Source organism: Aplidium turbinatum, chromosome 16, assembly GCF_918807975.1.
Source record: "Aplidium turbinatum chromosome 16, kaAplTurb1.1, whole genome shotgun sequence".
Classification (NCBI taxonomy): domain Eukaryota; kingdom Metazoa; phylum Chordata; class Ascidiacea; order Aplousobranchia; family Polyclinidae; genus Aplidium; species Aplidium turbinatum.
Window position 1 is genome coordinate 17,399,761 of NC_137487.1, and position 12,883 is coordinate 17,412,643.

General features: G+C 43.0%; 1 protein-coding gene across 1 annotated transcript in view; it reads right to left on the reverse strand.

The window, feature by feature from the left end:
• The window catches only part of LOC145785985 (limulus clotting factor C-like), a 75,479-nt gene extending 65,130 nt beyond the window's left edge, over positions 1-10,349 (reverse strand). Inside the window, exon 1 of the mRNA XM_082597678.1 lies at positions 10,237-10,349. Within this exon, the coding sequence (XP_082453804.1) occupies positions 10,237-10,294 (58 nt within the window). The 5' untranslated portion in view covers positions 10,295-10,349. The remainder of the gene's footprint in view (positions 1-10,236) is intronic.
• Positions 10,350-12,883: the final 2,534 nt, after the last annotated feature.

Consider the following 12,883-nt stretch of genomic DNA (forward strand, 5'->3'; position numbering starts at 1 on the left):
CTTCGGCATGAAACGAACTGGCACTTCAACCCTCCGCGTGCTTCACATCAAGGCGGCTTCTACGAAATATTTTTTCGTTTATTAAGAAAATTGATGCGGTCGCTGGTAGGAAACGCTACGTTGGATGAGTTCGACCTTCTAACGCTGGTAGCAGAGATTGAAAGAATTTTAAACGATCGTCCCATCACTTCGCTCCCATCGTCACCAGATGATCTGCAAGCCCTGACTCCAAGTATGATACTCACCGGATCAGCTTGTGACACCCTACCGCCAGATGTTTTTATGAAGGCTGACGGTTATCGACGCTCTTGGAGAAAGACCCAATACCTCACAAACAAGTTTTGGGAACAATGGCTGTTGCAATATCTCCCTCTGTTGCAGCCCCGACAAAAGTGGTTTGGCACATCTCCAAGCTTGAAACCAGGCGATTTGGTACTGGTAACGGACGAGGCAACTAAACGTGGGCACTGGCCCAAGGCTATTGTAAAGGAAGTTATGCCGGACACTAATAAACTTGTCAGACGCGTGCGAGTAAAGGTTGCTGACGGTACAGAGTTTGTTCGCGACATCAGAAAGATCTGCCAGTCTGCCTGCTAGAGGGCAGTATGGACTTTTAAAATGACAATTTTGTTTTCTAGGCTGGCTGGTTGGCACGATTGCACAACTGACATTGCTCATGCTGCTTAGGTTTCATATTTGAATTGTATTGCGTGTTTGTGTTTATTTTACTATTATTATTCTTGTGCTCCTCACTACCGCAGCTAGCGCGGCGTCGTCGATGCATTTGCATCCAGCAGTTCTGCCATAACTGTGTTATTGACTCCCATTAATAGTGTTGTTTCTATTTGCATCCTGCAGTTATTTACACTGTAGCAGTCTAGCTCTGTTTTTGGTCTGACTATTTCACACACCTGTCTCACTACTAATGCTTTTGCTATGTGCGATATTATTTTTCGTGTTTTGTCAATTCATTGCTTAATTATCACGACTCGACTTAACAGTCGCGTGTTTTTTCTGGTAGCCTACTTTTGCTCTGACGTTAATGTCACTTGCGCTGGTCATAGCATTGTGCAGTATTAGGTTGTATGTGTGCTTTTGTTTATGCCATATCCCCACTTCTGCCACTGGTACCATGTATGCTATCATTTGTTTTTCGTGTATCCGTTTATGCTGACTTCCAGTTGTCGGTAGACTTATGTTTTTGTGCTTAATTTTAGCAATCGCTAAGCATGTTGGTCAAAAGGGTTTTTTAACTCCTCTTGGGCGTGTCTTCGATGTCCTTCTGTAGGCTACTGTTATGCATGTTCTATTAAGTTTGTGTGTAATGCAAGCCAGCCTTTGTGTTGCAATTGTGATCCTTGCTAACCGCGAATATTTTTGATTCTGGTCGATATTTGCATAATTCATGTTCATTGTCGTTTATTTGGCCACCTTGTGGCAATTAGTTGGTTTGTATTTTGCTTCGTTGTAATCGTTTTACAGTGGTAAAACCCTCATTTGTTAAACTCTGGTTTTGGGGGTGGGTATGTTAGAAACGATTCCCCGCCCATTTAATATTATTGTTGTATCTCTGCTCCATTCTATTTTCATGCTTGAGTGACCCGGCCATGCATTAACAATTTTTGCTAGTTGATCTTTCTTTTTACGTTTTGGCATGGACTGGAGTGGTCATTGTTTTATAAATCTGGAGAACTGGAGATTTGGAGTGACTAGGGAATATGTAAGAATTCGGTAAGCAACTGTTTGTTTCGTTTTATTATTGTCGTTTTCAATACACCATTTCTTCTAATAAGTAAGGCCTGCACTTTATCCAGTCTAGGCAAAAAACGTTTTAGACACCCTCTTCAAGTGTCGAACGGTGGACGTCCTCAGGGATTACCAGCTAGTGCTCTCCATATTAGGCTTATAGTGACAAAAATACAAATGCTCTCATTTGTAAGCACAATGCTTTCAACGCTGCATGGCATTTCATAGTAATCACTCTTGTTAGTTTGTTCCACTCCAAATACGTCATAAAAAGATTATTATTATTAACCGTATTCAGACTGGGTTGGGATTCCTTGAGTTGGGGGAGGGGGGGGGGAAGCGTTTCTGAACGTTTGTTACGCCTTTGATATGCATGCTGTCAGTTAGATATTTTACCAAATGAAAGAAAATTTATCTGACTTTCCAACAAATTCAAACTTGACTTCGAATCATGTGTATATTAAGGCGATGTGAAATTTGAATGGACAAAATCGAATTATCACACAGGGTGACTACTGTTGTGTAGAGTATTTTTGTGAAGTTTTATGCAATAAAATCCAGTATCCGTAAACATGTAAGCATTTTAAGGTTAGTATTTTCTAATTCTTGCAAGGTGATTCCACAAAAAATACTATCACAACGCATCAATCCACGTGATCCAGATAGCGCGCTCTGATTGGCTAGTTAGGGAAAACGCGTTGTGTGCCGCACACACGCGCGCGCGAGCGATTGCTGTCTGCTGCTGAAAGTCCTTACTCCTGAGACTAGAGATTTATAGCTTGATGCTGATTACTGAAGATAACTTTGGTTAAAAGAAAAAAGAATGCAAAGAAAAGAACGACAATCACACCCACAACCAACTCTCCCAAACGATCTTAAATGTACCAAATGTAACCGAACTTTTAAAGCCAAGATTGGACTAATTAGCCATTTAAGAACTCACCGTTAGCTTTTATTTTATTGCGAAGGCCATCATCCTCGAAGACGAGGGATAGCCATCACTGAAGATAAGGCTGCAAAATTCAGATAAGAAGTTGTTTTAGCCGAACTGTTTACTATAATTTTATGCTTGGTTGTTAAATCATTCAGGCTTCGGTTCAAAGTTAGGTTAGGCTAGGTTTTCCAAATCATGTAAAGTAGGAGGCAATGTCTGTAATTATCTCAGGTCTTCTGGAATAAGAACTGCTTGTTCAGGTCAAGTTGCAGTTTGTGGTTCTGATATTTCTGCGTTTATGATATATAGCTTTTAAAATGACATTAATAAAGTTCATAGTATTACCAGAGGTATTACGGAAGGCTCAGACATCTAAGTTTTCAGCACTTAAATTCTTAGTTCTCTGTAGCCTACTGTATGTAGATTATCTTTTTTCAAAAAATTGCATTAATCTCTTCACATATTATCTTTAGTTCATAAGGTGACCTTGTTGTGGGTAGCATTGTTAACTGTTAAATCATGCCTAAAAGTTCTAAAAAAAGTAACAAGCACGGAAAGCTCTTCTGTCGTTGGACCCTCGAAGGAGCTTCCCACTGCTGATTTACCAACACTATGGTACGTTATGGTCTTGCATTCTGTGCTTTGTTGAAGGTAATACTCAAGTACTTTATCTCTGACAGGTTTTAATTAAGCTTGGTAGTGGCATAAAACATAGACCAACTCGTATATTTTCATATGGATGAAGGGTACCGGTAGTTGTTAAAAATACTGACATATAGCTTGCATGAATGGACAGTACACGTACAGTAACCAAATAGCAGACACTTTTCAAAATCTTAATGTGTTGAAATAATTAATTGCATGTTTACGAAGATAGAGCACTCATAAGGTATTATTTTTTCAGGAAGCTGGAAAAAAAGCTAACTATTCTCTTTTCAAATGAAGATCGCATTCCTAAAACAGAATTGAGGTTTCTCCTCTCCCAACGTTATCGTGGAGTAGAAGCACCGTTATACCAAATTGGGCCTCTTGACAAAAGGACAACGAAAACGCTTCAAAAGAAAGTTAACAAAAAGGTGAGTTCTTACATATCTTTTCAAATGTTTTTGTCTAGTGATTTTCTGTGAAATGTACCAAACTTTTGTTCGATCACAGGCTTGTATAAGTATATTCTTTGATAACAGGGTCGGGTCATGCATAGACAGGTCTCATGTTGTGTGCTGGGGTTGGTCAGTTGTTGTCATTGACGTGGCTCTTCTAACAACATTTGTTGAATGGAGCCATATGAGAGAGACAATGAGTTACTGCCAATTCTACAACCCCACTTCACCATTGCAGATGTAGTGCAACCAACTCTAGATAGTAGGTGGTTTAAGGATTTTTCCTTTTCCTAAAGCATTTCCTCACGGGAAAGTGATTCAGATGTTCTGATTTCTATGTCTCTAAAGACAGACTTGTGCTTTCACTAAAGCTAGTCGTGCTATGTTGAGAAGATTTTTCTTGACTATCACTAATTTTTGCTGCCATTTGTCCGAAAGAGTATTATTTGTTATGTTTGGTATATATTGTTTTTTGTTGTGACAGTCAGAAATAAAAACAAACTGAACTGATTTACATGGATTATTTTGTGTTCTTTACATTTATCATTCACACAAAAAACTTGTTTTTCAAGAGCCTCAAACAACAGCGAGTAGATGATTTCGCTGCAGCAAAGAAGTCACAAGTGGTAGAGGAAGAGAACTGGAAGAAACAGCAGTTTTCTGCAGCAATTGATGAAGAAAATGACTCTTCTTTCGAACCAGCTGCACCTAGTACATCTGAATGTGACAATGCCCCAGTATCCAGTGATGATCCTGCTCTGCGATGTTTTGCTGTGAACATGTTAGAAAATATTCGCAAACCAAAGGCAGCAACTCTTGTTCATTCGTTTGTGCACGTTTTACAAGCACATATAAAGTTGGTTGGTTGATGTGTAAGCTACCATTGGTAGAGCTGAAGGTACTATATCTCTCAAAAAAACAAATGTAAATCGGCCAAAACAATCGAATATTAGTGCAGTGCGTTGTGTGATTATGTAATACATATTACTACAACAAAACCAAAGTGTCATCTTATGCACAGTGCATTCCTACTCTTGCCATAGAAGTGAAAAAAGCTTTAATATCATCAGTTTTTGCTGACCAAGCAAAAGTAGGGTTGCCAGGTGATTGTTTAATATCTTTCCGTACACCCCCAGCCTTTAACTAAAAAGGCAACTAGCAGTCGCGTCATATGTAATTGTTGTTGTGGTTGTTAAAGTTGGAAATTTTTATCAATTAAAAAAAATAAACAAAGTTTTTTTCTTCAAAAAATTTGTACCTGGCAACTCTGTGCTGGCAACAAACGCCAGGGACAAAATCGACTACATGTTTAAGATTACTGAATATTTTTGCGTGAAATTTTAGAGAAATACTCTACATAGCAATAGCCACCCTGTGTGATAATTCGATTTTTGATTTTTTGAAATTTTTTGATTTTCCCATCGCCTTAGTGTATGTGTATAGCTGTAATAGATTTATTAGACAGGAGTTAAATCGCCAAAGTTAGATGTAAATTATAGTAAAGAAACAAGGCTTGCTCTGCTTGAGATAATAACGTCACTGTAATCCCGTGTCACACTTTGCGTTCTGTCTCTCACACTAACAACCGTAACCGCTCATCAACTGCCGAGAATCTATTTATTCTGTAATTATCCAGCAGGCAAAAGTGCGACATTATTATATCGACCCAACGTTTGACCACAGTGCTTAGACGTGAAAATTGTTTATTTGATTTCAGTTTGTTTGGAAAGATGCGAAGATCGGAAACAACTGTTTCTTGAGATGTACGCAGATTTCTGTCAATACTTGCATCATTTCCCCAATTTCACATTAGAGGTACATCTAACGACGAAAAACTGATATGGACAAACCAGAAACCAACCAAACTTTGAAGTAGGTTATTCCAGGAAGAATATGTCCGCCGACAAAATCGGTTATATTAACTTAAATTCAACAACTGAGAATGTTGAAATCTGGCAATGTTGAACATTACCAGCCACCTAGAATCAAGTTCCATTGAACTTGAATAATAAATTGTATTTGCTTACAGATTGACAATGCCGCAATGCTTAGTCACCGATGATATCCGTCAGCCGATCTTCATGTTTTTACACCTAATAGCTGTCATTAATCGTTGAATCGACGAAATAACAGCGCAGTTTTGTCGGCTAGAAAATTACGGAATAAAAATGGTTGCTGACACTGTATAAATTGTGGATAAAACCATCAAAAATCGACTTATAAATATTCGACTTTTAATGTTAAACGATTGCGAAATGAAACAATTTTACTATTAAAAATATCATCAATTTCGACTATCCGGCTTTGTCCATGTAAACTATTTTATTCCCAGCTTGTAATGCCACACTTTTCGCATTGATTTATTGTGCAATGATGTTCAATCAGCGTAAAATAAATGGTTTATCAAATTACACGTGCTATAAGCTCATCAGGCGACTCGGCTTGGAGGCTTGGCGCCTTTGAATAAACAATCGTTGATCTGTCACTCTTTTTATAAAAAAAAAACAACCAGCGCAATCTGCTCTCACTCCAGGAGCAAATCAATGAAATATATCACGGTATATGCTAAAAACGGTAAAATATCTCCCAAACCGAATCAGATATAGCCACGAAACTTTAAATACGTTTAGCCAAGTAATATTTAGGAAAAGTCAAGAAATTTCAGCTTAATTGCAAGTATGTCCATTAAAATACAATCGTTTGAAATTGGCGCTGGCATATTATGCCAGCCTCAGTCTTTATACGGTTAAATAAAAAATCCTCAGCAAGATTCAATAGTTGCTTGTGAGGTAGAATACTGCTAAAAGATCACGTCATTGCTGAAATAGGACCAAGTTACGTTATGTTCAACTTCGAGCGAGAAACTTAAAGTTGAAACTAGTGATCGTTAAGTTGAAACCAGGTTAAAGTTGAAACCGTTTTGAGTCTTTCGGGTCAAACTACTTCGTTCAATTGTAGTATCAAGGCAGAAAGCAACTTTATGCTGTAAGACTTTGCGCAATGGTAATTACCAGGAACTCTGCGAGTACCTGCTGTTGGATGCCACAGATCAACATAGAAGGCTACACAACAAGCAAGATCAAAGTTGTGGAAAAGCTTGCCCATACCAACCGGGCACTCGTCATCCTCCTCCAAGAGACCCACTGCACCTCTGCAGATAGGCTAGCTATTCCCAACTACACGCTAGCCGGGTCTACCTTAAGCAGGAAGCACAGCATTGCCACGTTGGTGCATGAGAGCCTGAAGTGGACCTTTGTCGACCAATCTCCAATTGATGCAGAGATTGAGTGGGTGTGCATTTGTATCTCAGACTACAACATCGTCAACATCTACAAGCCCTCACCCTCGCAAATGTTGCCACCATCCCTTCCAACGTTACCCTCCCCCAGTCTCTACGCTGGAGATTTCAACTGCCAGCACATCGACTGGGGCTACAACAACACAAGCAGCGACGGAGAATTGCTGGCTGACTAGGCCTCTACAAACCATCTTGCCCTCCTATTCAACCCAAAGGAACCAGCCAGTTTCCACTCCGGCCGCTGGGGAACAGGGACAAACCCTGACTTGGCCTTCGCGAGTGTCGACAGCTCTCTTCCAGACAGACGTGTGCTTAAGAAGTTCCCGCGGTCCCAACACCGGCCGTCCCTCATCATCGCCCCAAAACTTGTGTCTCCTGTCCCGAGTTCACTGGTGAAGCGATGGAACTTCAAAAAAGCCAATTGGAATCAATACAGCCTCCTGACCAATGAGTCTGCTGCAAAGTTACCATCACCTGAAACATGCAACGCAGACGAGGCATACAAGGACTTCTGCAATGCCATAATAACTGCGGCAAAGGCCACAATACCACGTGGCCATCGAACCAGCTATACACCATGCTGGGACTCTGAGTGTGAAGCTCTCTATCGCTCCTACCTAAGCGCCATAAGTGGTGCTGCTTCTAACACCGCCGCCACCAGACTACTTGAGCGGCTGGACACAAAGAAGCTTGAGCGATGGAACGAAGCTGTCCAAACCATCGACTTCTCACACTCCAGCCGCAAAGCATGGAGCATCATCAACAACTTCACTGGGCGCTCAGCAAACTCCCCTCGTCAGTGCCCCGTTTCTGCTAATGCCATTGCTTCCCAGCTAGTGCAGAACGGGGTCTACAAGACAAAGCACCGCAAGGCATCCCGCCTTGTTGCCAAGGAAGTATCTGCCCTTTGGCGAGTGGAAACACCACAAGAGGAAGCAATCTCTGGAGACTTCACCCATGGACTTTAGAAGTCCATGCTTCACCTCAGAGGAATTCTCCACCGCCTTCCGCCTAGTGAAACCACACAAGTCTCCAGGGCCGGATAAGATCTGCCCTGAGCTTGTGCTCCATGCTGGCCATGCCCTAAAGTCCTGGTTACGTAGATTCCTCTCTTCCTGCCTGCACCACCTCACAATCCCAAAAATCTGGAGAAGAGCTTTAGTAGTTACGATCCCTAAGCCTCACAAGCCATCGGAGGACCCAAGGAGTTATCGTACCATATCCCTCCTCTGTGTTCCTTTCAAGATCCTCGAAAGACTGATCTATGCTCGCGTCAACCCAATCATCGACCCGTTCCTTCCAAAAGAGCAAGCTGGGATTCGGCGCGGAAAATCCACCGTAGATCAGGTCACACTCTTAACCCAAGACATCGAGGATTGCCTTGAGGCAAAAAAGAAGGCCGGCGCTGTATTTCTAGATCTTACAGCTGCCTATGACACCGTATGGCATCGCGGCCTTACTTGCAAGCTGCTTCGCCTGCTTCCTGACCGACATATGGTTCATATGATTATGGATCTTGTCATGAATCGAAGCTTCACCCTCACCACCGGTAGCTCACGGCGAAGCAGACTGAGACGCCTGAAAAACGACGTCCCACAGGGATCGGTCCTGGCTCCACTTCTTTTCAACATCTACATCCACGACCTGCCAACTAAGGTCTCCGCAAAATATGCTTATGCGGACGACCTGCCAATTCTTCACTCCACAAAGTCGTGGGGAAATCTAGAAGACACCTTGAGCCAGGACATGAAAACTCTCTCAGCCTATCTCTAGAACTGGCGACTGAAACTCAGCGAAACCAAAACTGTGGAAGCAGCTTTCCACCTCCATAATCGGGAAGCTGATCGTGAGCTACACGTCCAGAACAACGGAAAATCTCTGTCCTTCTGCCCCGAATCAAGATATCTTGGGGTGACACTGGACAGATCGCTCACATACCGCCACCGTTTGGTGTCATTGCGCAAGAAACTCACATCCCGCGCTGCGCTACTCAAGCGCCTACCGGGCTCTATCTGGGGAGCGAGGGCTGACACATTGCGAATAGCAGCCTTAGTCCTTGTTTACTCTTCAGCAGAGTACTGTGCACCTGTTTGGTGCCGCACTGCTCACTGCCATAACATCGACACTGCGATAAACAGCGCCCTGCGCACAGTGACCGGATGCCTGCGTCCCACACCATTGGACAACCTCCCCATTTTCGCTGGTATCCAAACAGCTGAGCTTCGTCGCGAATAAGCCACTCTGTCCCTCGGTCGACGGGTACTGGAGCCTAACTAACCACCTTCTCCACCACAAGATCTCTGCTCTCCCAAACGAGCACCCCCGTCGACGAAGCTGATGTACAAGACATCTCTGCGGCTACTTGGGCGGACCATAAATGGAGTTCTGAATGGAAGTCAACCGCCACCAGACTCTATTCGTTCATCCCCGACGCCGACACACGCCCCATCGGTCTAACACTACCAAGACAGGCATGGGTGCGCCTCAACCGTCTCCGTACGGGCGTCGGGATTTTCCGCTCAACCATGCACCAATGGGGAATGGCCTCTTCCTCCTCCTGTGAATGTGGTGCAGAGGAACAGACCGCAGACCACATCATCAATGACTGCTCCATCTTCAAGCCACCTAACGGAGTGGAAGGTCTGCGTGTCATGGATGATGAAATCAAAGACTGGCTGCTCTCTAGTAGCCTTCCAGTGTAGTCCGGGAACATTGTGAATCTGGGGTGGTAAAAGGATAGACCTCGGCCCCAGAGGCTTACACGACGACGATGCCACGGGACTGCTAAATCATTGGTGACTAAGGTTTTGGATTCATTCGAGACCAACCAACCAGCTCAGTTCCAGACATCAAAATCCGTCATTTTTACGTTGATTCAACGTCTGCAGACGGATATTTCTGTCTGGGGTGGCCGAGTGGTCATCACCTTCGGCTGTAGTGCTGGTAGGTCTAAGATCGATTACAGGTAGGGTCACATCGAAGACTTTAAAAACGGTACCGATGATATTCCTTCTTGCATATCACCATAAAGATAATATAATGACATTGTAAATAAGATACAAAGCTCAAATTAAAAATGAGTTATTCGACACCAGACATCTGATCATTTTAAAGCAATGTATCTTCTTCCGAAATCATAACACCTGTTATTTTCTTACCTTTAGCACAACTTGCAATCGAATAGAAGCAGAAGAGATATATCCAGTAAAAACGCATGAGATTCTTTTCTCGTGTACTTTGTAAGACAAATAGTCTTAGAACGCATGTACTATACACTAAAAATAAGAAAACTTGGGTAGTGCTTTATTTCTCACTAAGACTTAACCACAACTCGAAATAGCATGCTCACCTTAAAATATATTATTGCTTGAATTATTGTACCTGAAACAGGGTTGTCAGACAGCTTTTGAGAAAAAGAGCCAAACAATGTCGAAAAAAGGGCCAAACTGGGTAAAAAAGAGCCAAATTGTTCAATAACGTTAATAACGTTGCTAATAAAACATAATAACGTTACAATGCAAATGGAAAAACAATATTTTTGATGACAGCAGTGGCCGAGTGGTTACAGCGTTGGGCTCGCAGTCGAGAGCCTGCATGTTCGACTCCAGCCACCCGTACTTGCTGGTTGCTGTTGTTTATCTGGGCAAGAAACTTTATGATAATTGCCTCTACCCAGTGATCAATTTTGAGTAGGTAGTACCAAATGGGTAGTACCAAATTAAAGTCATAAGTAGAGTAGATAACCGGAAACAGACATTGCTGTCGGCTGCAGCGTGGGTCAGATGTACGTCGGAAGGCGGACACCGATGCATAGCGCTCAAGTGCGCTTTCCCGCAATGCAGGATAAAGATATGACAAACAAAGACAGCTCAATTGGTTAGCGCGTCACTTCTGGAAAGAAGAAGCTTCAAGATCAAGCGGCGCTGGTTCGACTCTCAGGGTGTGCGCTTGAGCAACGCACGTTAAGGACTGCTCTCCATTCAGCGGCATCTAATGGATGGAATAGTTCCTCAGCAACAAGACTTCAACAATCGGAAACTTCACTCTGTCAATCTCGGTGATCGGGCCTGCGTCAGTGATTCAAAGCCTCTACAAGTATGCGAAACTGCCAGGATTAAGCTCTGCAAGAAGCTTTCCCAGTCCGAGGATAAAGATTCAATCAATCAATCAACAACACAGTCTACATTCCACAAGAACAATTCCAAATCTTCATTTTCTATAGTGTTTCCACTCGAATCTTTGGCATTGGCATAAACATTGTCAGCAAAACACTGTCTAAAAAATCGTAATAACACTTTTCGGTCTCATTCTCAATTTGCGAAAGACATTTGTTTAAATATATAGCTAGTTTGATAGTAGGCTATGTGCCAACTGCTTCCAAAAAGAGCCAAATATTGAAAACAAAGGGGCAAGGGGCCAAACAATTTTTTTTGGGGCCAACTATCTCTAAAAAAGGCCAAATTTCACAAATTTGGCCCCAAAAGGGCCAATCTGGCAAGCCTGACCTGAAACTCGATTTATAACTTCAACGTTATGTTAAAAACATTTTGCATGCAAACTGTAACGAAGCATGAACAAATTTCCACTTGAACAAGCTTCCCATTAAGGGCATTAATCACCACGAAACTAAACCAATACCGTGCAGACTCTCAAATGTTGTTGAATCACCGTACTTTCTACCCAGACAGCAAAATCAGTGATTTTTACATTGATTCAACGTCAGCAGACGTGAAAATGATAGATTTTGCTGTCTGGGCGGTTAGTGAAAACACGAAAGAGTTCTAACCCAGGTGAAGAGAGAAAATAAGCAAGAAATATATTTGTTTGTATTCACATACTGTACTTATGATTATCCCATGCTGGGACGAAAGTTGGGACGTCCTGGACGTTGAAATGATGTAAAGAAAGGCGATATTTGTTTTCTGAGGTATCTTAACAGTTGTTTTAAAACAACATCCGATTATCACAACAAACAGACCCTGAAAACAACGCACTGAAACCCGCTTCTATTGTAGTTAAATGATGTCAATGACATATTGTCGATCTCACGGCTGCCTACGACACTGTATGGCACAGCGGCCTTACCTGCAAACTACTCCGTCTCCTTCCTGACAGGCACATGGTCCATATGATTATGGAACTTGTGCAAAACCGCAGCTTTACCCTTTCCACCGGTAGCGGCCGACGAAGTAGACTACGTCGACTCAGGAATGGCGTCCCACAGGGCTCTGTCCTGGCTCCCCTCCTCTTTAACACTTACATCTATGACCTGCCTGACACCATCTCCAGGAAGTATGCTTATGCAGACGATCTGGCTCTCCTGCATCCAGCCGGAGATTGGCAGTCAATGGAGAGGAACCTAAGCCAGGACATGTCAACTATATCAACATATCTCCAGAAATGGAAGCTACAGCTCAGCAAGGCAAAGACAGTGTCGGCGGCCTTCCACCTAAACAACAAGGAAGCAAAACGTGAGATCAACATTACCACCGATGACGAACACCTCCCCTACTGCGCCGAACCCACCTACCTCGGCGTAACCCTGGACAGGTCACTCACGTACCGACGACACCTGGAGTCACTGCGCAAAAAACTATCTGCGCGCGTTGCACTTTTGAGGCGGCTGGCGGGTTCCGGCTGGGGAGCTGATGCGAAAACCCTTCGCACAGCTACCTTGGCCCTTGTCCATTCTACCGCTGAGTACTGCGCACCAGTGTGGTGCCGCAGCTCTCACACCCGCCACATTGACACCGCCATCAATGACGCACTACGCACTGTGACTGGATGCCTGCGTCCCACTCCAAC